Here is a 23,031-nt window from a genome sequence, read left to right on the forward strand (position 1 = left end):
TGTCTTCGTAGATTATGTCACCGCTATCGGGACTCGCTGCGAGCCCGTAGGCCCCACCACTGTGGATGAACTGCATTTCTTGCTGCTCATCAACTCGCCTCATCGCGTAACGCTTCTACCGCTCGGCTCGGGCATCTTCCTGGACCCAGCTCGGGCGGGTACTAGCTAGTGACTTTCTCAACGGTGGACAGGCCGGCTTGTCACCATAGGTAGCGCGCCAGCCCCCTTGTCTTGCTCCAGGGAATCGCTCAACCTCCCCTGCAAGACCTGCTTCAACTTCTGCCGTTCGCGCAGCAGCTTCGACACGAACATTCACAGTACAGCTACCACTTGCGAATGTCGTGCGCGCGCGAGTTACCGTAGTTCTGCTGTTCTCCCTCACTGCCTGCACGCGGAAGGCTTGCTAAATTGCACCGCCTCAAACCCGGGCCGGACTCGAACGTCTGCTTTGACGTCATGGTCGGCATTTGATCGCGGATCAAAGGTGCCACGTAGGCAGAGCTCGCCGGGGAGCCGTGTCATGCTCATTTCCCGTCGGACTCGCCTGGACCCGCCTTCCCCGGCCCCACCTGCTTGTTTCGCTGCGCGCGCGTCATAGACCGGTACTGCGGTCACGGGGCATGAAGATCCGCAGCCGGACGGCACGACTTCACCTGCCCGCTTCCCTCGCCGCTCTCTCTTTCTTCCTTCACCTCACTCGAGAACAAACTCCATAAACGACATGGCATCGACGACCAGTACCTCCAGTGAGCTTTATTCTCTCTACTGGAGGGGCTTCTCGCACCCAGCGTTGTGAACGAGAGCCAGCCCCTCCTTAGTCTTCCCCGCCTCGCCTCGTACTTGTCGCTGACGACCTCCTGTACAGCCTTCGACTCGATCAAGAACACCGTCTCGGACGCGGTCAACTACGTTACCGAGTCTGCGCAGGAGATGACCTCGGCTTCGAGCAAGGAGGCGAACGTGCGTTCGATCAACTGTCTCTGTGCAACGCGTGACCATCTTGCTGAGGGGTTCACTGTCCTCGTTTCCAGAAGGAGGTTGCCAAGGGCAACACCGACGCTTCGCTCACCGACCGCGCAACTGCCGGCCTCGACGCCGTTGGCGACAAGCTCCAGGAGGAGAAGCAGTGCGTCACGCGTCATCTTCCCCTCCCGCCTCCTCAACCATACTGACGCAGTTCGATCGACAGCTCCGGCAAGGCTGAGGCCTACAAGGAGTCGGCCAAGAACTAAGCGCTTGCGCGACGCTCGTTCTCGCCGCGTCTTGTGGAGATGCTTCCGATACCAGTGCCGTTCAGTTCGATCACCCCTCTCCCCTGTCACCTCGACATTGTCGTTCCATGTAACGCTAGCCGACATTAAGCAGTCCTTCCCTCCGAGAGTGTGGCTGGGCTCCGCGTGGCTTCTCATGTTTCTACGGCTGCCGCGGCTCCTCTGTTCTCGGCTTCTCTCTGGCTGCTGCTTCAAGTTAGCCTTGCGCGCCCCGCGTCCAGGAGGGCGGTGTCCAACTTGTCGGACGTTGATGTGGAGCTCAGCCGCACGCGTGTGCTCCGGGAAGCCGAAGTCGCCCATGGCTAAAGGATGGTGTCCAAGAAGTGCGTGACTATGCTACAGGATGGGGTTACACGGGCTACAGCATGTCACTGTCAAAGGTCAAACGCCTCGCTCCTCCAGCTGTGTGGCCTCGTCCGCTTCTGCCGCTCAACCTCCTCCTCGTACCCCTCTGCCGCCTCGCCCACCTCGCCCGCAACTTGCATCGTCTCCCGCGCAAACTCCTGCCCCGCCTGAACCTCGTGGCGCACCTCGTCTCTCGCGGCGCGCACGAGGCCCTTCGGCGGCGTCTGGCCTTCAGGCAGCGGGATGGGCGCATCGCCTTCGGGAATGACCACGCCTTCTGTTCCAAGCCCGACGGTTCCATTTGCGGCTTCGAGGTCGACGGCGACGCCGTGGCGGTTCAGGTGCAGGTGCCAGGACGGGTGTGCGTCAGGCTTGTCGTCCTCTTCAGGCTCAAGCTCCGGCACAGTCGCCTTGTCGTCCTCGTCTTCGTCCGGCGAGTAGACGAGCGCATCCCAGATCGCGCGGGCCCAGCGCCACGCGCTGCTCTGCGCGTCCTCCTTCCCGCGCTTCTCTCCGTCCTCGCCGCGCGCCGCCTCGTCCTGCTCTTCGCGCAGCTCGCGCTCGCGCTCCGTTGCGCGCCAGCCGACCCTCCCGACCCACTCGGCGCCCGCCTCGAGCACCTTCTCGCGCACCTCCTTCTCGACGACTTTGCGCACCGCCGTGCGCAGGACGGGGCGGAGGAGGAACAGGAGCCACGGGTGCGAGCTCTGGTGCGGCGTGATGCTAAAGTGCGACAGGCGCACGCGCGTCTGCGACTTGTCGAGGTGGAAGAGACTCTGCTCGGCCGCGGCGCTCGGGACGGGCGAGGTCGTCGAGAGCGAAAAGGAGAGGCCGTCGGCGGCGGCGGATGAGCCGGACGACTTGGCCGATGAGGCGGACGAGCCGGGCGTGCCGAACTGCAGGTCTAGCAGGCCCGACTCGGTCACGTCGCCGACGCAAGGGATGCCAGTATGGTACTGCGCAAAGTAGCCGACGTCGCGTATCGAGAGCTGCAAGCCCTCTACGGAGAGAAGGGTTGACGTCGCATAGTTCGTGCGCGCCTTCGCTGACGAGTGCGCTAGCGTCGCGCTCGTCGGCTGAGACGCAGACGGGGGCAGCGCAGCCGCAGCAGCCCCAAGTGCGGGAATGTAGGTCAACGAGGTCGACTGTCGCAGCGAGAGGGACGAAGGGATGAACGAAGTCGACAGAACGGAGGGCGGGTCAATCGCAAGCGAGATGGACGGCGAAGCAAATTCGACACTGCGAGGCAACAGGTCAGATCGTAGGAAGAGACGAGGAGAGGCAGATAACAACGCACCGAGGCATCGGGACTTCCTTGAGCACTCCAAGCACGCGCGGCACGAGCCATTCAATCACGTCGCCCCAGACAGCTGCAACCCCCTCTCCCGCCGCCGCCCTCCTCGCGACGCTCCCGATCGCCTCGACCCATCCTACGAGCGCGAGCGCGAGCTCCTCGACCGCCTGCACCGCCCTAGCGAGGAGCGGGTCGTTGGCGACCGCGCCGAGCGCGTCGATCACGCCCTGGAGCACGGTGCTAAAGTCGTGCTTGAGCGCGGGCGAGTCATCGCCGAGCGTCGTGAGCATGTCGTGCAGCTCGCCGAGGGCGCGGTAGCTTCCGGACGAGCTGAGCCAGCCGGGAGAGAGGAGCGCGCGCGAGAGGTACGTGTCAAGCGAGGTGGCGAGGGCGCGGAGGCGCGCAGACGAGGTTCCCGGCTGCGAAGGGTCGAGGTGGGCGAGGAGCGAGTGGAAAGTCGCGCGGAGGTGCGCGAGCGAGCCTGCGCCGCCGGTGAATGGCTCAAGAAGCGGGATGAGGAGAGCGGTCGGGTCATCTGCGTGTACGGGCGCAGCCTTGTCCGTCTTGATCTCCACTGCTTCGTCAACCGAGATGTGCGGTGTCGTCGAATCAAGCGCGTTGCGCAGATACGAGCGGACGAGCCCAAGGAGCGTGCGCACAGACTGCTGATACGTGGGCGTCTCTTGAAGCTTCAGGAGAATCTGCACGAGGCTGGTGAGCGAGGGGAAGCAGTTGGACGGTCCGAAGCAACGCACGGTGCGGAAGCGGTCGATGAACTCGTCCTTGATCTGCTCCGGGCTCTTCTGTCTCGCCGGCCTCTCACGCGACGATGCCTCGTGCAGCGGATCTTCCTCCTCGTCGGTAGGGGTATACGCCTCCCCGTTGAGCCGGATCTCGACCGTGGGCGGGTCGGGCGGCCCCCCGTTGACCTTTTGCTCGTCGACCTCGATCTTGACATCGACCTCGGTCTTCCGGCCGGCGTCAACGTGTGACTGGGGCGGGTGCGAGAGTGCATCCGGATCGTCAATGTGTTCGCGGACTTTGCTGGGTCCGACTGCGCCCTCCGTAGCGGCCTCAACGACTCGCTCGAGTGCTTCGGCCGTCTGAGTGCTGATCTGGCCCTTGGCCGCAGCAGCCTCGAGTACGATGTCAGTCGTGTCGCGCACAAGGAGGACGAGGTCGGACAGGAGCTCGCGCAGGTCGGGCGACGTGAGGAGGAGGCGGACGAGGTCGAGGAGGGAAGCGCGAGCGGTCGAGACGTCATTCGAGTCGGGCGTTGGTAACGAGGCGGAGGGAAGATCTGCTTGCGACGAGTGAGAATGTGTCGCCTCGAGATCAGGAGTGAGTGAACGCACTGACGTCGACTTCGCTGCCTCGACACCGCCACAAGAACTCCTGCCACCCATCTCCAGTCTCTCCCGTGTCCGTCTCGCCGACGAGCTCGCCGTCGACGGTCTTGAGCACGGGGTTGCGGCCCTCGACGAGCTCGCGCAAGCTCCACACGCTCTCCCTCGCAGCGAGGCGAACCCTCTCCCCCTCGCGGCTGAGTTCACCGACGCCTAGCCGCCCCTCGCCATACTGCGGCAACCACACAGTCCCCTGCGGATCCTCCTCGAGTAGCGGAGACGCGAGTACAAGGTCGAAGAGGGCGATTAGCTGAGTGGAAGAGGGGAGGTGTCCCGCCTGGAGGGCAGCCGCGAAGCGCGCGAGACTCGCGATGAGCCGTACGCTGTCGTTGAGCGGTCTCGACGGCTCAGAGTGGATGTGGGGCCGGTCTAGCGGGTTGAGCGTAGGAGCATACGGCGTGAGGTTCGGAGGAGACGCAGCCTTGGGAGGAACCGGCGGAGGGACGTGCAGGGGGAGGAGCGGTGTGCGCTCGTCAATGCTGGGCGTCGTAGACCCACTTGCGCTCATCTCGGCGCTGCTTGCTTGCGCGAGAGGGCGTTCGTCCGGCAGGAGGCTGGGAGGCGCTGGGAACAAGGCAAGTGGAGCCCATTGCGCTCCGGACTGAGTGCGAATGTCTCATCAGCGCATCAGGGGAGGCACTCTCTTGAGTTCCGGCAGTTCGGGCGGGGCGGCAGTGGCCGAGGCTGCCGGAACGAGAGCAGCCGCTCTTCGCCTGCGTGTGCTTGGTCTTGACCCTCCTCTACTGCTGTACCTGCTCGTCACCGTGATGGCCGCGTCTACGCCCTCGTCGTCTGCTCCCGCCCAATACCAACAGGCTCTCGGCCTCCCCATCCCGGCCCCGACCCTCTCGCGCAACTTCCGCCTCTGCTGCGACCTCGAGGCCGTACGATCCGTTGGAGAGGGCTTGCACGGCGACGGCGGACAGTGCGTCGGCGTTTCCTTTCAATCGTTGCTCACGGGCTAGTATCGAGGCGCCCGAAGTGGGGGGAACGCGAGAGCGGGAAGAAGGGCTCTCGTGCGCTCACAGCTGACGCTCGTGAGTGCAGATTCAACTGGATCAACTTCACGGGCGGCTACTTCGAGGGTCTGCTCGGAACAGGCGAGGTCGTGTGCGTCCTTTATCCCTGTCAGGATGCTCGCTCCCAGCCTAATCTGGCTGCGTGCGCTGCTCGCGTTACCCAGTGTAGCATGGTGCTGACTCTTGCGACCCTCGCAGCGCCGGCGGCCAGGACTCGCAGCACATCATGCCAGCCTCGCACCCTTCCTCCCCTCTCTGCGCCCAGCTCTCGACTCGCTACCTCCTCCGCACCTCGGACGGCTGCTTCATCCAGGTACAGACGCGCGGGTGGCGCACGGGCTCGAAGGAAGTCCTGCAGCGCCTGTCGGACGCCGCGCGCGAAGGGTTCTCGGGCACGGTGCCCGGGCCGGACGAGTACAAGTTCCGCCTGTGCATCGAGATGGAGACGGATGCTAGGAACGAAAAGTACGCATGGCTCAACACGGCAATGTTTGTCGGGAGCGGCATCAGGTCGGGACGTCAAGGTGCGTCCCCTTCCCTCGTGATCACCTCGCTCCGAACTGTTGAGGACTCTGCTTATCTGTGCGGACGTTTTGCAGTCATCTACGACGCGTACCTTATTGAGTGATGTGCATTCGACGTTCTCCTACTTTCTCAGTCTGCTTGTCTTGTTCTCTGACCAGAAGGGCGCTCGCTTACGACATGGCTACTCGGTCGCACCTCTGGCTTTCCGCCCGTCTTTCACATACGTCACCATACAGGCACGCCTCGTGCCATCCATGTCGCAGCTGCTTGAGAGCGCAGTCCTGAGTGAAGAGGGAAAATGCGAGAGGACCTTCTCAAGACATAACCCTCGTTCTCGCTCCCTCGATTTGATGAGCGGGGCCATCCGACACGGGGCGCGCGGTATACTGCATGCGAGGAATAGCCTGCTCGCGACGTCGAGAGTCGGGACGCAAGCTTCTGCAGGATGTTGAACCCCTTCTCAGCTCTATACGCTGCAGGCCCGCGCACGCTAGGCCACCGCGTCCACGCTGCGCCAATTTAGATGAGCATATGGATGAACGCGCTGCGTTTCGCCGAGAGATACAGGTCCTATGAATAGATAGAAGGAGAGACGTGATGACCCCAAAACGATGTGAAGACTCCGAGTGTCGAAAAGGGGTATTAAGCTGGCGGAGCACTGATAGGGGAAAGGACGAAGGATTGAAAGACAGAAAAAGGTGTGCAAAGGGAGGGAGGATGGGCGGTTTAGACCTTCTCCTCGCGCGCCTCGCCCTTGTTGAGCGCGCGGCCGGCAAGATCCTCGCCCTCGACGGCATTGTGCGCGTCCGAGAGGAAGATGTTGTTGACGAAGAGCGAGAGCCCAATAGGGATGATGGCGATGCAAGTAGCGCAGATGAGGAGAATCTGAAGACGCGCGGAGGATCCATGTCAGCGGCCGTTCAACCCAACTCGTCAGAAGAAAGTAGATCAAACGCACCTTCATGACCTCCGAGTAGGCAGCAACAGCAGCGGTGTACGCAGGAACGTTGGTGAACCTGATCTCGGGGATAACGACGGCAGGCGCGCCGTAGATGAGGCCGGCGAGGGTGTCGTTGCCGAGCGACGCGAGGCGGTTGGACAGCTCCCGGGGCATCCAGTCCCTCCAGATTGCCGTGGCAATAGCAGTGCCAACAGCGTTGCCGATCTCGGCGAAGAGGAGGACGAGAGCAGTGACCGTGGCGACGTCCTGGTGGGCGACGGAGGCTGCGAGGTAGCGTCGACATGTCAGCAGACAGCTCTGACATCGTCGAATTGGCCAGTGCTTGGCAACGCAGGCTGCCCGAGTAGATCGGCGGTTCGTGGCAAGAGGGTAAGAGACTTACCCTGCGCGAGGAGCTGGCACGATGCGGAAGCCACACCACCGCCGAGGCCCTGCAGAAGCTGGCTCCAGACGAGCTCGGCAGTTGTGCCGTGGGCACCGCGCGAGTGGATCATCATGCCGACACCGGCTGCGAGACAAAGAGCCGTCAGTTCTGACTGCTCTCCTGGATGAACAAAGTCAGAAGGCAGGCGCACCGAGACGAACAACAAGACCGCCGACGAGCAGCCACTTAGTGCGGCGGAAGTAGAGCTGGAAGAAACCGGCGCAGATGGCAGCGAAGGTGAGGGCGAGCGTCTGAGTGTACGCAAAGTAACCCTGGTCCGCAATGCTCCAGTCCTTGGTGACCGAGATGAACGTGTACTGGAACGTGTACTGGAGGTAGAAGGACACAAAGTCGACTGTGCAAAGCGAAGATGCGTCAAAGAGCTGTCTCGCGTCGCGTGGATATTGCGATGCAACGCACAGAAGCCAATGAGGGCAGCAGCCATGATGGTGTAGTTCTTGAAGAAGCGGAAGGGGAAGAGGGGCTTGATGGCAAGGAGACGCTCGTAGAGGCAGAAGGCGATGAGGGAGCAGCCGCCAACGACGAGAAGAATGATGATCTTGTAGTTGTCCCACCAGAGCGCGTCGCCGCCGATGACAGTATTGTTCTTGACAAGAGTGAGCGGGAGGAGGATGCAGGCCCAGCCGGCAGCGAAAAGGATGAGACCGAGAGCGTCGATGTCGATGGCGTAGCTCAGCACGCGCTTGCCGAGCGAGCGGGTGTCCTTCGCCTTGGCTGCTGTGCCGCCGTTCGCCTCGACGAGATCAGTCGAGTCGAGGCCGAGCTTCTTGGCCTGTATGAGCGGAAGCATGGGTGAGAAAGCGTTCGCGCGACAGATAGAATCGCTGCAAACGTACGCGGTGCTGAGCCCAGAACAGAGTGCCGGCAATGGGGGCAATGGTAACCGGAATGAGGATGATGAACATGGCGTAACCCCAGTGCCAGTTCGAGGTCGTGAGGACGCCCTGAGCGATGTTCGACGAGACGAACGCATTGACGAAGAACCAGATGCTCGTGAGCGATGAGATCAGGCCACGCCAACGCAAGTTCGTGCAGTCGGCAATGACGATTTGAATGAGGATCTGAAGAGCGGCGTAACCGATCTGCAAGAGGACGGGCGAAACGTCAGGGCCCCGTTGACTATTCCGCAGCGCCGACGACTCGGCCAAGCGCGATTGGACGCTGGGCAGGACTTACGTAGTAGATGATGGCGCCGGCAGCGTAGGTGTGGATGTCCTTGCAAGCGGCGATGCAGATGTAGCCGAGGCAGTAGAAGAAGACGGCAAGGCAGAACGCCTCGGCGCGACCGAAGACATCGGCGAACTTGGCGGCAAAGGGCTTGGTGACGGCAAGAACGATGGCCTGGGCGGTACCGATCGCACCAAGGAGCGAGTGGAGGGCGAAGTCCGACGTCGCATAGAACTGGTACTGCCAAGTCGTGGTGCCGTCGAGCGAGTAGATGTAGGCGGCAAGCGCGATACCGACGAAGAGAGCAATCTTCGAGTTGCGTCCCCTGCAGACCACAAACAGGATAGGTCGGTCGGGAAGTTCGGGAGGAATAGGGAGGACTAGGGAGAGGAGGCGGAACGCACCAGACACGGTTGACATTTTCGACCTTGAGAACGCCGGCCTGGGTGGCAACAGTGTAGCTGGGAGGGTTGATGATACCGCCGACCGTCTGCGGGCACGGAAGACCGCAGTCAGTACAACCCGGCCGACCTCCAAACATGGGCGACCTTCTGTCGGCGATCAAGGTGTGGTGGGGGTGGGGTGATAGCGCAGAGCAGGGTGCACTCAGGCTAGCCGGGAGACTGCAAAGGAAGCACGCACCTGAGGAACGGGGACCGCAGACGAGGCGGTCGGAAGGTAGGCAGAGTGCTGCTCCTCACGCTCGACATTGCCGGCGAGCTCAAGGTCCGACTTGTCTTCGTGCGACGTCCTGGCCGACATGGTGTGCGACGAGGGGTGGTGCGGGGAGGGTGCGACCGAGTCTGGGAAAGATGGGCGAGCAGAAGGAAGAGACGGGCGCTCAGACCGGGTTTTCTCGTGGCGGCCAGGATATGATCCAGGTCGCACGCGGTCTGGACCCGATGCGATTTCTCGTCTAATCGGGACCCCACAACGAGGTCGGCGTTCCCGGCCGTCCCTGCGCACCGCCCAGCCGCGCAAGCACGGACCTTCTCGAAGTTGGCAGAGCAACGGCCGCGAGTGACACCGCAGCTCTTTGCAAGACGGCTACACTGTGCGGGAGGCGGTCTAAGCTCATCGGAACAGCTGATCGAGCCCTGCCGCCTGCGAGGAGCCCTCCGCGTGGCAGGCCACCTGAACTCGTCTCGACGTTTGCGTGAGCTTGGCGTGAGCAATCATTTCAACAGCACCTTCGTGCATCATCCCGTGTGTCGTCCAGACTCCGCTAGCGTTGCGGCCGTCGCACGCGAGCTCTCGGTTCTTTTGCTCGCTTCCTTCTTCGCGGGGTTGGTCGCGATCGAGCGGCCGAGATCAGACAAACTGGCGGGCCACCTGATTTTGGGTGGTCCCGCTCCGCGTCCCCTGAATCAGCCCAGCAGGGACGGCGCAGCTTCGCGCGGAGAGATCGACACCCGAATTTTCGTCGGCCGCTTCCCGCGGACCGCGCAAGATGGTGACTGCTGTGCTCGTTGCGGCGAAATAGTCTAGCATATGAGAGTCTGAACATAAGGCCAGTCGTGTATTGCCGGCCATTGGCCTCACTCGGTCGCAGCCGCATCGTCGAAGAAGCCCTCGCGTAGGAGCGACTGGACTACCTCACCGCTGCGCACGGCCAAGACACTGCGACGTCGAAAGCGATTGTCAGTCGTGCGCATCGAAAAAGCTAGGAGATAGCGGGAGCGCAATCTGATCCGAGAAAGCGCGAGCCTCGCATGGCAGGGGCATCTGATGACGCACCTGAGGAGCGAGTCGCTGATGCCATGCGTTTTCTCGCAGCTGCCCTGCAGCCACACGGTCGGCTTGAAAGCGTGTCCGCCCTTGACGTGTGTCGGTAGCTGCAGGCGGTAGTTCTCGGCGACCGGGTAGGCGGGAAGTGCGGTGCTGGCGGACGAGGCAGGCGAAGGAGCGCGGTACCCCTTGTCGTCTACGCGCGCAGGCGAGCTCGGTGCAGGCGGCGATGTTGCCGCAGTCGAGGGCGCCTCAGTCACCGAGAAGCGCGAAGGCGAGTCGAAGCGCGCAGGCGAGGAGGAGGAGGAGGACGGGTCGCTCCGGAGCGACGACGACCGGCCCATCCGCTCCGCTGAAAAAGCCGCCTCGGGCAGGTCGAGCCTGGGCGAGGTGGCTGACGACCTGCGCTGCTGCTCATTCGCCTCGAAGAGCTCAGCGAGCGGGATCGCCCCATCGTCCTCGCGCGTCTCGCCTACAGTCGAACGGGAGGACGGCGGGAACATGATGTTGCGCCAGCCTTGCCGGTCGTATCCCGTGCCGCACACGATCGCGTCGTACTCGACCTCGCGCGACTCGCGCGTGATCGGGTTGAAGAGGCTCAGCGTGATAGCGGACGTCGAGGGGTCGGCGCGTGCCTCGCGCAGCTCGGTGTACGGGCGAATGTTGAGGCGAGGGTCGCGAACGAGCTCCTCGGCGCCGATGCCGGATCGGGCGGCGATGTCCTCATCAACCTTCTGCCCGTACATCGCCTCGTACACCTGCGCATGCGGAATGAGCTCCGCTACCCGACATTGATTATAGACGAACAAAACGCACCGCTTCGAGTGTACGAGGGTTGACAATCGAGTAGTTGGTACTCTTTGCTTCGCCAAGCACACGTTCCCGCTCCTCGTCCCCGAGGCGGTACACCGCCTGGCTCATGGAGGGGTCGAACACTTCATTTGAGAACTGGCCCTCATCTGCGCGAACGATCAACTGTGAGCTAACTTCTCCGAGTGAGACATGTACGGATAAGTACGCACCTGTCGGACGAAGTGAGGACGAGCGGAGGAGCATGTCGATCTGCGGCCGTTCAAGCTCGCTGTCGCCGGCGGGCAGCAGCGGTGCGAGCTTCGTGCGCAAGTGCAAGAAGCATTCTGCAGACGACTGGCCGGCGCCTACAACTGCGAAGCGCAGCGGCCTCTGGCGGCTGCGCTTCTCGACGATCCGCGGCAGGAGATCGTTGATCTTCTCCTGGAACGACGCCGAGTGCATGATGCGCTCGGTCGCGACGAGCTCGGGCGCGCACAGCTGCGGCGGGATCTTGGGTGTCCCGCCCGCCGAGATGACAAGGTTGCGCGTGAAGCGCACGGTCGTCTCGCCCGAGTCGGTACGGCGGGAAGTGACCTTGAGTACGCGCACCTCGGCGCCCTCGTCGTGCTCGTCGGGCCGCAGCGCATCAACGGAAATGACTTCCTCGCCGTATGCGACTTCGCTCCCCTGGTGCTCGAGCTCGCCTTGCACCTTCTTGGCACACCACTGCAGGTAGTCGGCAAACTCGCGGCGGGAAGGCGTGAAGGTAGAGAGCGAGATGAAAGAGGCGAGGCGGGAAGGTGTGAAGGAGGCGAGATACGAGAGGAAGGTGTAGGCGCTCTGAGGATTCCGCAGCGTCGCAAGGTCCTTCAGGAAGCTGTCATTGCGCGAGAGCATGTCAGCCTCAACCGCAGCTCTTTTCTGAAGGCCAGCTGACCGCAAAACGAGGGAAGGACAACACGAAAACAGTGTCCGAGGGGAATGAGGGCGCGAAGGCAAGGAAGGAGACGTACGAGATCTGCATGGTGCTGCCTTCGAGCATCATGCCCGGGTGCCAGAGAAAGCGCGGGAAGCGCTCGACGAATGCACACTTGAGCGTGCGCTGGGCGACGCCTGCACGACCCGAGCGATCGCGCACCGCCTCATCGACGCTGAACCCAATGGCCTCCTGCAAGCCACCGAGGGACGAGTACGTCGGCTGCTCCGGTCGCGGTGCGTTCGAGTTGTGCTCGACGAGCGCGATTGCCAGCGCAAGCGAGGCTGGGCCAAAGCCGACAGCGACGAGGTCATGGATGTCGCCCGATGAGGGGCGGGTCGTGGTGGCGGGCATCGAGACGCCGAAGGTGGATGCGGTGTGGACGAAGCGGGAGAAAGAAGCTGGACAAGGGATTGGAACGCAAGTGCAAGCTCGAAGGTGCGCAGCGCAGGCGAAAAAGCGGGCGGCGAACTCTGCAACGAGCTCTCCGCGCGAGACGAGCGTCGATCGCCGGCGGGGCGCGCATCATGGCGATGCCCCGCCTCGCTCGCCCGCTCGCTCCCGCCTCTTGCGCGTAAGTCGCCGTGCCAGACAGCACTGCAAGTTTCCAAGCTACCACCGCCGCCTCCCACTCTGCCCTAGGTGCGACCGCTGCACCTTCGCCTTGCTTCCGCGTGCTCGCGCCCTCACCTCGGCGATTCTGCTCGGAACGCTAGCGACATCTAGCGCAAGCGTGTGCGCCCTCGGGCTTCTGCTAGTCTGTGGAGGCAGCCTCAGAACAGCTGCATTGGCTTGGCTTGCGCGTGATTCTGCAGCGAAAGCGGGCAACCGCCCTCTCTCCCTCGGGCTTTCCGCCCGTTCACTCGCGCTGGGCTGCCGGTTCCTCGCCTAATACCCAGCCGCGGATCAGCGCGCAGTCACTCGTCGAACAGTTGCTGCTCGGCTACGGCTCGCTCGCGCCCCAGCGCATCGCATCCAGTTGCGCTGAGGAAGCCCTTCTCGGCTACGATCGCGCGCTTGAGATCAGCAAAATCTTTCTCAACTGACGAAGTCAAGGCGATATGATCACGCACTAAGGTATCCGTCGATCAGGGTGCCCGGCACGACTTCGCTTGCCGCCGTCTCGACCCCGACATCGCCGCTCGGCTTTGCCGCTTCGACCGCAAAAGGGTCGAGCTGCTCGAGCTCGGCTGCAAGTGTGCCGGCCCAGCCGGCCAATAGCTCGGTCGAGTCATGCTGGTGCACCGCGGGCGCAGCGGCGTTAGACGGCAGGATGTTGTCGGAAAGGCCGACTACGTAGACCTACGCCGAGAAATGTCAGCGCCCGACCTTGATGCTGAAACGACTGAACAGACCTTTGCTCCGAGCTTTTTGGCCATCTCAGCGAGCATCCAGCTGCCCATCGCAGCAACCACATCTCCTCCTTTGCCGGGCAAGATGGCTTCGGCCCCGATGAGTACGATCGCCGGGCCCTCGCCCTTGTCCTTGATGCGCTTCAGCACGCTCGCAACCGCATTGTCCGCCGCTGCATGAAGTTGCACCCTCGTCCCGCCGAGCCCAGCGGGAGGCGGCTCCCCGTGCACGCCCGACTCAGCGCGCTTCAGCAGCGAGTCGAGCGCACCGTACGTCTCGCCGAGCGCAGCGGCAGCTTCGTCCTCCCGCGCTTCCGCCAAGCCGAGACCGCGCAGTATCCGACCGCGCAGACCAGAAGGTAGGGTTGAACTTGTCGGGCCGGGACTGAGAGGGTGGTGCCGCAGCGGGTTGTCGTAGCTTGTCGCGAGGCCGCGGAGCTGTTCTGCGCGGAGCCGAGCCGAGCGCGAGACATTCCACAAGCGGGACGCGAGGACGGCACCCGTGCAGAGCGGGCGCGACTCGAGCAAGGTCAGGCGGAGGATGTTTGGTCGACTTGCCCATCTGCACGAGATCCGCCTGAGCGCTCTGGTGGAACCGAAACGGGCATTCTGGCCCACTCTACCTCGGCTGCGTGCGTCATTGCCTGAATGTGCGGATTCAATGAGCCGTACCTGCGCGGCGGGATACAGTCAGATAGGCAATCGTTTCCAAGGAGGAGCAGCAGCAGCGCACGGATGCGCCGCAATCGTCTCGACATAATGCACCAGCTCCCGCAACACGCCCCACACGCTCGGATCGTTGCCTCCCGCGATGACATGCAGGATCGAGCGCTTCTCGCGCGCAGCACGCTCGAGGATTTTGGCGACGCCGAGCTTCTCGAGCGTGGCGGCAGCGAGACGCAGACGGGTCATCTCTGCGAGTGCGGCCGAGCTTGCGCTCGTGATGAAGGCGCCGAGCGAGGTCGTCGAGGAGGACGCGAGAGCGAGAGGTCGCAACGGAAGAAGGACGCGCAAGAATAGTGCGGACAGGGTCGGCGCGAGCGGTTGTGTAACACTGCCGAGATGATGTGCCACGACTGTTCCTCCGGCATCAGCGTACACGTAGCGATTGGGGAGCATTGGCGTACCATCGTCCCAGTAGCGAAACAATCGGTCCTTGACCACCTCCTCTGGCAGCTCGAGCGTCTTCCCGTCCGGCCTGCCCACATGAGCTGGCCAGCTCCCGCGGAACGCCTGCTGTCCCGCACGCTGCTGCACGAGCTGAACAAAGCAATTGAGCGCGAGCTCGGCGGCGTCGTAATGAGCGAGGTGCGGGAGGGTAACGAGCAGGTGCAGCGTTTCATCAAGGAGAGGCGGGAGGATGACGCTGTGGAGAGCGAAAGAGAGATGCTCGCTCTGCAAAGACGAGAGCCGCCAGGGGAATGAGTCCACTCGTGAGGATTGCAGGCGGAGTCACTCACCTTCATCCGGCTCGCATCCCGCTCGACCGCCTCGAATGCCTCCCAGGCATGACTCGCTCTCCCGAGCCGTCGCTCAACGACGCGGTACATCACCTTGTCGCGCTCGTCTTGCTCCGTGGCGTCCTGCCCTTCCTGCCCTTCGTCCTTAGTGCCGTCTGGCTGAGCGGCAGCAGCGAACTCGAGGTCCAGCCCACGCTCGTAGGACTCGTTCATGCGCCAGAGGAAGCACTCGAGATAGAGCTCGGGTGTCCAACGTATCCGCTTCGAGGAGCGGATGAAGCTGCGAGCTCCGCAATTTTCAGCTACGAAACGCGTGCTGGCGGGGTAGGACGCGAGCGAAGCCTACCGCAGGTCTTGTCCAGCGTTAAGAAGCAGCTGTGATTTGATGGACCGGACGGATGCAGCGCGGGCAGCAGCATCGAGCTCTGCACTCGAAGAAGAGGAGGGGACGTCGACCGTCCCCTGCAGTGCAAAGCCGAGCTGCGCGCTGCGGTGCTTGAGTCAGCGACGCGATGGGCACTTTGTCTGCGAAAGCGCCACGCACGGAGAGTATACCTCACCCTGGCTCCGCCGCTCGGGCGAGACCGAGAGCAGCAGCTCGTGCCCCTGACCTGGTGCCGCCGGATCACCGCGCGAGACAAGAGTGAAAACGACGATACTCGCCGGAGGCATGCTCGACGCTGGCAGTAGGCGCGAGGTGGCAGGGCGACGGGTGAGTAGAACGACGCGGGGAGGACGGACCGGAAAGGCCGAGCGTGAAGGAGCGTCGATAGCAAGTTCGCTGGGAGAGCGTGCGAGCCAGCGTCCGATTGCATGGATAGGGTGAACGACAACATGACGCCTGATGAGGCGGACCGTAACGACTGTGGTGGTGAACCTGCAAAGCGGAAGGAAGGTCAGTCGGCCTCAGCACGCACCAGGTCGCGCTTGAGACGCACTTCTAGACCCCTTCAACCTTCTTCCCCTGCCCCTCTTCCTCGCCCTCGCGCGCGTCCCGCCCCGCCCAGCCCCTCGCGTCGATCCAGCTCTCGCGCCCCGCGACCGCGCCGGGCGTGCACGCGACAAAGACGAAGTTCCGCCAGGCGGACGAGAGCGCCCACGGGTTGGAGAGGACGGGCTCGGACGTGAGGGGCGAGAGCACCGCGCGGGATGCGGCGGGACGGAGCTGTGCGCGCGGTAAGCGAGCAGCTGTCAGCTTCGCCTTCCCAAGAGAAGGCAAGGAACGACATGCGAGGTATGCGCGGAGAACGCACCATCTCGATCGTAGTCCGGTTCGTGAGACATAGTCGCGCGTGATAACCCGCGAGGCCCGCGAGGGGGACCAAGCACGCTGTCGTCAGGCCGATGACGACGAACGACCCGACCGTGTCCCACCGCGCGGCCCAGCCTGCAGTGGGTTCGAGCGTCGAGCGTCGGTAGATGTGCCAGGCGGAGAAGGCGAGGGCGTAGGAGCCCGAGACGAGCGAGGCGGCGAGAAAGGCGAGGAAGGGGAGGTAGTTGCGTCGACCGATACACTGTCGTCGAGCCACAAAGTCAGTCTCTGGTCTGTCTTCTGATCGCTGCATGCGGCCCGTGACGGGCTAGGTGTAGGGTCTGGTGGGATCGAGGGACTGACATTATTCAAGAATGCGCACTGTCCGCAGGAACGAGCCAAGAATCAGCATGCGCATACCCATAGCAGGACAGCTGTGAGCTTAAACTAGCTCCAGCGAAGCAGAACGCACGTGATGGTCCGTCCGCTCGACGCAGTTGTCGCAGAGCCGGCAGTGGCTCGTCCGTGGCGGGCGGTAGATGTGGCACGTCTCGCACCCTGTACACGGAGCACAAACTCGGGCTCAGTGCACGGAACGAAATGGACCATGTGCGATGGCGGTGGACAGGCCACTGCGTGCGAACGACGGTGATTCGGGTGCACAGAAGACGCACATTTGCTCGCAACCACTCCTTCGCCCCTCACGCGCACCCACTTCTGCTCGACCCTCCACTCCCCTGCTCCGCTGGGACCTTCCTCCTCGACTGCCGGCACGAGCGCCCACGGCTCGTGCTGCAGGATGTGCGAGCGCGAGACCCACTTGCGCGCGGGCGACGGGTCGAGGTCCTGTGGGAGGATGCCTGGGTCGGCGAGGGCCGTGCGGAGCTGTTGTTGCGTTGAGCGCAATCAGCAAAACAAGCGTCCTCGGACGGGAGCGAGGAGAGGGACGGAGAAGAGAAAGAGGCGCACCATGCTGCTCCACATGACGAGCACGACGTACGCAAACACAAACACGCTCGCCTTTCCCCCCGGTCCGAGCACGTCCCACAAGAACTGCGCCGAGAAGGCCCACCACAGTGCCGGGAGCACGACGGCGACGGCGAGCGACGCGCCGAACGGGGCCGCGTTGTCGCGCGAGGTGAGGGCGCGCCCGCCGCACAGGAAGCGCGAAGACGAGTGCGGGTGCAGCTCGTAGTTGCGCAGCGGGCGGCGCGAGGTTGGCGAGAGGACGGGCGTGAGCGGCGGGTGCAGCATGCCGCCGGAGGGAGCGGCGGCGGCGGCGCGGGAGGAGCGTTTCGTCGCGAGCGAGGTGCGCGGCGCGAGGGTCGAGAAGGGCAGCTCGTGGCGTGCGCCTCGCTGCTGCTGCGCGGGCGCTCGAGAAGGGGCAGTCTCGTCCCGCTCGACGGGACCGACCGCGCGACTCTCTGGTCGCACGCTCGCGGCCACGCTGTCGGCACTCGCGCTCCTTCCGTGCGCGCCATGCGTGTATCCGAGCGGGCTCACTGCGCCGCGTGCGCGGGCCCCGCCTGCGGCGAGGTCGGCGACGACGTCTTCCTCGGAGAATCCCGAGTAGGGCTTCGACTGCGAAGAGCGTTGCTGCGGTGACCCAGGAGGTCCGAGCGCTGAGAGGAGGTCGGAAGATGAACGGCGCGAAAAGGTGCTCAAGGGCGAAAGCGGGCGGGCGGGCAGATGCGGGCTGCTCGAGGACAGCGACGGCGAGAGAGGAAGGGTGGCGTTCTCCGACGCCAGCGAGGGGTCCATGGGCGACGCCACGCGGGTGATGAGCGGGCCGTGGGTGCGCAGGCGGGGCGAGAGGGCGTTGGGTGTCGGGGTGGTGCGGCCGCTCGGCGCTGGAGGAGCCGTGTCGATGGGAGGCAGGGGCGCAGGGCCGTCGAACATGGTTCCGAGCGGGCGAGTGCCCGGACTCGAAGTGTTGGCGGCATAGCTCGCTGCTCCCGGGAAAGCCGGCCCGCCCGTGGGCGGGGGTGCGGCGTGAGAGGGAGCGGGAGGGCCGTGGGCGGGAGAAGGGGAGGGTGCGCGCGAGTGAGACAAGCGGCGGGTCGACGGCGGGCGTGTAGCGAGGTCCTCTGAGCTCGAGAGGACGCGCACGGGCGGGTGTCCTGCCCCTGCGCTGCGAGGTGGGCCTGCAAGAGCTGCCGGAAGAGCGTCGCGAGATGAGGACGGCGACGGCGGGGCCGCGTCGGCCATGGACAGCAGCGCGAGTGCAGACGGGGGCACCCCGAAGCTGCCTCTTCCGTGGCGCTGTCCTTACGAGCCAGGAGCTGCGGTAAGCGGCGGAGTGTACAGCAGCGGATCGACGCGACGATAGAGCGAGAGACAACCGGAGCACCCGGCACTCGTCGCGGAAAGACAGGAGCAGGACTGCAGAGGGTGCAGTACAGTGTGGGAGACTGCACTGTCTGCCCCGATCACGCACTCGCTGCACTTGCCGGCGATGTCAACCTCTGCCGCGTCTTCGTCGCGCGATGTCATCCTCGCACTCTCCATCCCGCCGCTTCTCTTGCCAGCCTGTGGACGGGCCGAGGCAGGCGGGGCCATGCAGTACTCGACCGCGTCCGACTCGGACCGCCCCTCGTCCGCCTACGCCTCGCCCCAGCCCTTTCTCCCCCGCGCGACCACCTCGTCGTCCGCCGCACGACCCGGCCCCGAGCCAGACGCAGACCACGCCGACGACGACGACGACGATGACGAAGAGGCCTGGGACGAGGTCGACATCCCGCAGGCAGCTCTCGCGCCCGACGGGGCAGACGGCGCTGCTCCTGCTGCCGGCGGGTCGGGCGACGGAGCGGCAGGCGGCGGAGGGATCGAGATCGTCATTGCCCGCGCAGGCGCAAAGGCAAAGGGCAAGGGCAAGGCGTGCGTCTTTGCTCGCTCTCGCTGCTCGAAGCCCCTTGCTCCGCGACTCGGCTGACTCGGAGGTGTGGTGTGGTCCGGCGACACTTGCAGCAAGGCGGGCGAGACGGCGCGCGAACGCATGGTCCGCCAGGAGCGCCACAAGGTTCACGTCCTGACCCTCGTCGCCATGGGCCTCGTGCGCAACAAGTGGCTCAACGACAAGGAGCTGCAGGTCCGTCCTGCTCTTTCGCGACGCTGCGCCGACCTCGCGCCTCTAGTCGCGGGGCTAGCGTATTTGCGGAGAGTTTCGACTGACACAGTGGTTCCACTTCGCAGGCCCGCCTCGTCTCGCTCGTCCCGGCGCAGCTCCTCGCCAACTTTACCTCGATCTCTCCCGCGCGCTACCCGAACCCGCGCGACCGCTCGCGCCTCTTTGACCGCGCCCTCGCCGACCTCGTCTCGTGGTGGTACGCCGCCTTCGAGCTCGTCGACGGCCGCGAGCTGCGCCGCCGCAGCGTAGACGAGGTCGACGAGGAAGTCGAGGGCTGGCGCGCCGAGGGCGAGAAGCTGCGTGAGATTGCGCGCAGGAAGCGCGACCGGCTCAACAAGGCTGCCGCTGCTGCTTCCGAGGGTGGATCGGCGGCCGGGAGCCCGGCCGATCCCAAGGGCAAGGGCAAGGCGAAGGATGCGTCCAGCGGCGGCCTCACCGACCCGTCCCTCATCCCGCTCTACCCATGGGAGGAATCTCCGCTCCTCACTTCCTCTCAGCGCACGGCGCTCGTGCAAAACGCGACCACCCGCCTCCCTCTGCACCCCTCGACGGCGCAGCTCGTGCGCCCCTTCCTCCCCGCCGCCTCGACCTGGGAGGTCCTGCGCGCGCCCGCGCCGGGCACGTCGGCGCACCTCACGAGCCTGTACGCCGCGGCGGCGAGCCTGCGCGGGAGCCGCGACCTCAGCGCACAGTTGCTGTGCGCGCTCCTCCGCGCCGTCGACGTGCCCGCGAGGCTCGTCGTTAGCTTGCAGGCGGTCGAGTGGCGCAGTAAGGCGCAGAGCGGGGCGGCGCAGAAGAACAAGGGGACGGGCGAAGCCAAGGCGAGGAAGGGCAAGGCGAAGGGCAAGGGCAAGGGCAAGGGGAAGTTGCCTGCGAGGAGGAAGGCCGCGCCCGCCAAGGACAGCGAGTTCGACTTCACCACCGACGACGACGAAGACGACGACGAGGCAGCGCGTAAAGCTGCAGCAGCGGTCAAGCGGCGCAAGAAACCGCCCGCTGAGTCCGCTGCGGCCGGTCGCGCGTCCAAAGCCTCCTCCGCCGGGTCCGGCTACGCCTCCTCCTCCGCGACCAGACCGCGCGCTTCCGCTGCCGCTACGGCAGGGTCGTCGAAGAAACCCAAGGTCGAGACGCTCGTCCTCTCAAGCGCGTCCGACACGGACGGCTCCGCCGCGGGTGGCGGCGGCGGGTCGACGACCGACGGGTCGTGGGAGGACGGCCGCGGCAAGCTCGCGTACAAGGTACCCAAGGTCAACTTGCGCAAGTCCGCCGGCGCAAAGGGAAAGTCGGGCGCGAAGGTCCCGGGGTGGAAGAAGGACGAGGAGCTGAGGAGGGGAACGAGTCCTGGTGCGTTGCGGCGCATGCCGTCAACCCCCTTTCGCCCTCGTCAAGACTGACGAGGACACTCACGCAGACGCTGTCGCGCTCGCCACGCCGCCGACTCAGTGGATCGAAGCGTACACCCGCTACAACAAGGAATGGATCACGGTCGACCCCGTCCGCCGCCGCATTCGCTGCAAGGGCATCATGGAGCCCCCGCGCGCTTCTGCCCGCTCGGGAGGGGAGGGGAACGTGCTCGCCTACGTGGTTGCGTTCGAGGAAGGTGCGTCTCGGACGATCGTCGCTGGTCAGCTTGACGTTCGCTGGCGCGTTGAAGCTGACTCAAAGGTTATGACGAGGTATACAGATGGCTCTGCGCACGACGTCACGCCCCGCTACGCCCGCGCTTTCACCAACGTGACGCTCAAGCTGCACGTGCCGACGTCGACCAAACAGCGCAAGGAGAACGGCGGCGGCGACTGGTTCGCAGGCGTCATGCAGCCGTGGAAGCGCAAATTTGTCTTGGTGAGTGGGCTTCGCCGTTAGCTCGCAACCGTCGAGCAGGCGATCCTTGCTGCCCCGGGAGCGATTCGAGCTTTGTCTTGCTTATCACTCACTCTGAGTCGTCTCCGCTTGCAGAACCGCGACCGCGATGAAGAGCAGGAACTGTGGAATCGCTCGGCGAACGAGCCTTTCCCGACATCGATCGGCGGGTTCAAGAACCACCCAAAGTGCGTCCGACCTTCCTTATCATTGCCAATGTCGCCTCAGCGACTGACCGCCTCTTGCAGCTACGTCCTCGAGCAGCACCTGCATCGCGACGAAGCGCTCCGCCCAGGCGCGCGCGACTACGGCCTCTTCAAGGGAGAGCACAAGGTGTACCGCCGCGCCGACGTCGTCGTTGTCAAGTCGCAGGAGAACTGGTACCGCCAGGGCCGCACAGTCAAGGACGACGAGATCCCGATGAAGTTCGTCAAGCAGCGCGCTGTGACGATCAACCGCCGCCGAGAGGAGGAGCTGGCCAAGATGGACGGGGGCGAGGTTGACGAGCAGCCGCTCTTCTCGGAAGAGCAGACGCAGGTCTATGTCCCGCCGCCCGTGACCGACGTGAGTCAATCAACCGAGCGACTACAGTCGCGCGCAAAGTCTGCGGTCGCTCACGCTTGACCGTGCACTCGACTACAGGGCAAAGTTCCTAAGAATAGTTTCGGCAACATCGACCTCTTCGTCCCGACGATGCTACCCGAGGGCGCTGTCCACCTTCCGAGTACGTCTTCCTGTTCTTGGGTATGGCACACTCGACTGATTCGCGACGCACAGGCAAGGTCGCAATCAAGTGCGCCAAGGAGCTTGGGATTGACTATGCCGAGGCCATCGTGCGTCTCTCGCATTTACGTCGATAAAAAGCTGCTGAAAGATGACTGAATGAGTTCCTCTCTCGCTTCTGCGCAGACGGGCTTCGAGTTTCGTCAACGTCGCGCCCTACCCGTGATGGCGGGAGTCGTTGTGGCCGAGGAAAACGCAGACGTCTTGCGCGAGGTGCGTCTCCCATTGTCGCTCGAGTTCTTTCGGCGGTTTCATTGACGCGTCTGTTTGCAGGCCATCGTGACCCTCGAACAAACTACTTTCGAGCGCGAGCTCGCGAAGCAGCAAGACCGCGTTCTCAAGCGGTGGAAGAAGCTCATTCAGGGCTTGCGCATCCGCCAGCGCCTCCTCGATCAGTCCAAGGACCCTGCAGCGGTCGATGAACGCCTAGAGCAGGAGAAGAAGGCCGCGAGCAAGAGCAGGGTGAGGCGCCTTTGCACCGTGCTGTCTGTCGGGCGAGTGTCCCGGACTCAGCGCTGACCTCCTAGCGCTTGGTGTCACAGTCGAAAGCTTCGACCGACACGCCTATCTCGTCAGCGGCGGCGTCTCCCGCTCCTGCAACCGCATCACCTGCCGCCGCTTCTCTGATTGCCAAGACCAACGGCTCGACTACCCACTCTTCAGCCGCTCCGTCTTCCTCGCGCAAGCGCCGCGCCTCGCCCGCATCGCCTCCTGCTCAGTCAGCCAGCGATGAGGACGGCGCTTTTGTCCCGTCAACGACCGCTGGCGCGCCTCCGCCCAGGAAGCGCCTCGCCGCGTCAAACAAAACGGCGGCTGCACCGCCCGAGCCGCGCAAGACGCGCTCGTCAGCTGCGACTACAGCTGGTGCGCCGCAGACGAGCGGCGTTTCGAGCTCGGGGCGGTCGCTCAGGGTGCGCATGCCTATCAAGCAGGACGACGACGAAGAAGAGAACGAGGAGGTGCAGGAGCGCTTGACTGGGAGGCCGACGCGGGCAAGCGCGCAGAAGGCCCGGGGGAAATTCGCGTTGAAGGAGGAGGACAGCGAAGGCGAGGGCGGAGAGGAAGAGCTCGCTCATGTGCGAGAGGTAGAGCCGGCGCCAGATCCCTTGAAGGCGGAGGGAGGCGGTGGAGACGAGTCGGACGACGGCTTCGAGTACGAGGAGGACTTCTGAGTTGACGTGCAAGAGGCGCCGTTCACGTCGAGCACTCGCACGCGGACTGGAAGGCCCAAATACACATGTGAGAGGGGTTTGAATAGCTCCGCGCTG

General features: G+C 64.3%; 8 protein-coding genes across 8 annotated transcripts; 3 read left to right on the forward strand and 5 right to left on the reverse strand.

The window, feature by feature from the left end:
- Window positions 1-721: 721 nt before the first annotated feature.
- Window positions 722-1,232, forward strand: JCM10292_004281 (uncharacterized protein; the record flags this gene model as incomplete). The annotated part of the gene is made up of 4 exons (XM_076652836.1): window positions 722-746; window positions 866-960; window positions 1,032-1,126; window positions 1,178-1,232. 4 exons carry the CDS (start codon window positions 722-724, stop codon window positions 1,230-1,232), a joined length of 270 nt encoding a protein of 89 aa, XP_076501599.1.
- A 413-nt stretch (window positions 1,233-1,645) lies between these two features.
- JCM10292_004282 (uncharacterized protein) lies at window positions 1,646-4,824 on the reverse strand (the record flags this gene model as incomplete). The annotated part of the gene is made up of 4 exons (XM_076652837.1): window positions 1,646-2,855; window positions 2,914-3,611; window positions 3,666-4,210; window positions 4,266-4,824. The coding sequence occupies 4 exons, from the start codon at window positions 4,822-4,824 to the stop codon at window positions 1,646-1,648; spliced, it is 3,012 nt and encodes a 1,003-aa protein (XP_076501600.1).
- A 259-nt stretch (window positions 4,825-5,083) lies between these two features.
- On the forward strand, window positions 5,084-5,963 carry JCM10292_004283 (DUF3237 domain-containing protein; the record flags this gene model as incomplete). Its single annotated transcript, XM_076652838.1, has 4 exons — window positions 5,084-5,241; window positions 5,364-5,426; window positions 5,534-5,859; window positions 5,935-5,963. The coding sequence occupies 4 exons, from the start codon at window positions 5,084-5,086 to the stop codon at window positions 5,961-5,963; spliced, it is 576 nt and encodes a 191-aa protein (XP_076501601.1).
- A 623-nt stretch (window positions 5,964-6,586) lies between these two features.
- JCM10292_004284 (uncharacterized protein) lies at window positions 6,587-9,195 on the reverse strand (the record flags this gene model as incomplete). The annotated part of the gene is made up of 9 exons (XM_076652839.1): window positions 6,587-6,745; window positions 6,819-7,084; window positions 7,204-7,329; window positions 7,397-7,600; window positions 7,666-8,038; window positions 8,103-8,348; window positions 8,443-8,758; window positions 8,838-8,923; window positions 9,076-9,195. 9 exons carry the CDS (start codon window positions 9,193-9,195, stop codon window positions 6,587-6,589), a joined length of 1,896 nt encoding a protein of 631 aa, XP_076501602.1.
- Window positions 9,196-9,971: 776 nt separating this feature from the next.
- Window positions 9,972-12,283, reverse strand: JCM10292_004285 (uncharacterized protein; the record flags this gene model as incomplete). Its single annotated transcript, XM_076652840.1, has 5 exons — window positions 9,972-10,053; window positions 10,171-10,919; window positions 10,978-11,120; window positions 11,184-11,830; window positions 11,967-12,283. 5 exons carry the CDS (start codon window positions 12,281-12,283, stop codon window positions 9,972-9,974), a joined length of 1,938 nt encoding a protein of 645 aa, XP_076501603.1.
- Window positions 12,284-12,846: 563 nt separating this feature from the next.
- On the reverse strand, window positions 12,847-14,954 carry JCM10292_004286 (uncharacterized protein; the record flags this gene model as incomplete). The annotated part of the gene is made up of 7 exons (XM_076652841.1): window positions 12,847-12,932; window positions 13,003-13,231; window positions 13,285-13,843; window positions 13,900-13,953; window positions 14,015-14,357; window positions 14,409-14,676; window positions 14,742-14,954. 7 exons carry the CDS (start codon window positions 14,952-14,954, stop codon window positions 12,847-12,849), a joined length of 1,752 nt encoding a protein of 583 aa, XP_076501604.1.
- A 727-nt stretch (window positions 14,955-15,681) lies between these two features.
- JCM10292_004287 (uncharacterized protein) lies at window positions 15,682-18,201 on the reverse strand (the record flags this gene model as incomplete). Its single annotated transcript, XM_076652842.1, has 6 exons — window positions 15,682-15,906; window positions 15,995-16,255; window positions 16,357-16,374; window positions 16,466-16,551; window positions 16,668-16,878; window positions 16,963-18,201. 6 exons carry the CDS (start codon window positions 18,199-18,201, stop codon window positions 15,682-15,684), a joined length of 2,040 nt encoding a protein of 679 aa, XP_076501605.1.
- Window positions 18,202-18,448: 247 nt separating this feature from the next.
- JCM10292_004288 (uncharacterized protein) lies at window positions 18,449-22,935 on the forward strand (the record flags this gene model as incomplete). Its single annotated transcript, XM_076652843.1, has 12 exons — window positions 18,449-18,870; window positions 18,961-19,081; window positions 19,186-20,464; window positions 20,532-20,720; window positions 20,805-20,962; window positions 21,077-21,168; window positions 21,229-21,544; window positions 21,623-21,704; window positions 21,758-21,813; window positions 21,890-21,976; window positions 22,037-22,225; window positions 22,306-22,935. The coding sequence occupies 12 exons, from the start codon at window positions 18,449-18,451 to the stop codon at window positions 22,933-22,935; spliced, it is 3,621 nt and encodes a 1,206-aa protein (XP_076501606.1).
- Between the last annotated feature and the right edge of the window lie 96 nt (window positions 22,936-23,031).

Source organism: Rhodotorula paludigena (assembly GCF_050403205.1).
Source record: "Rhodotorula paludigena JCM10292 DNA, Rt_paludigena_JCM10292v1_ctg95, whole genome shotgun sequence".
NCBI classification, from domain to species: Eukaryota; Fungi; Basidiomycota; class Microbotryomycetes; order Sporidiobolales; family Sporidiobolaceae; genus Rhodotorula; species Rhodotorula paludigena.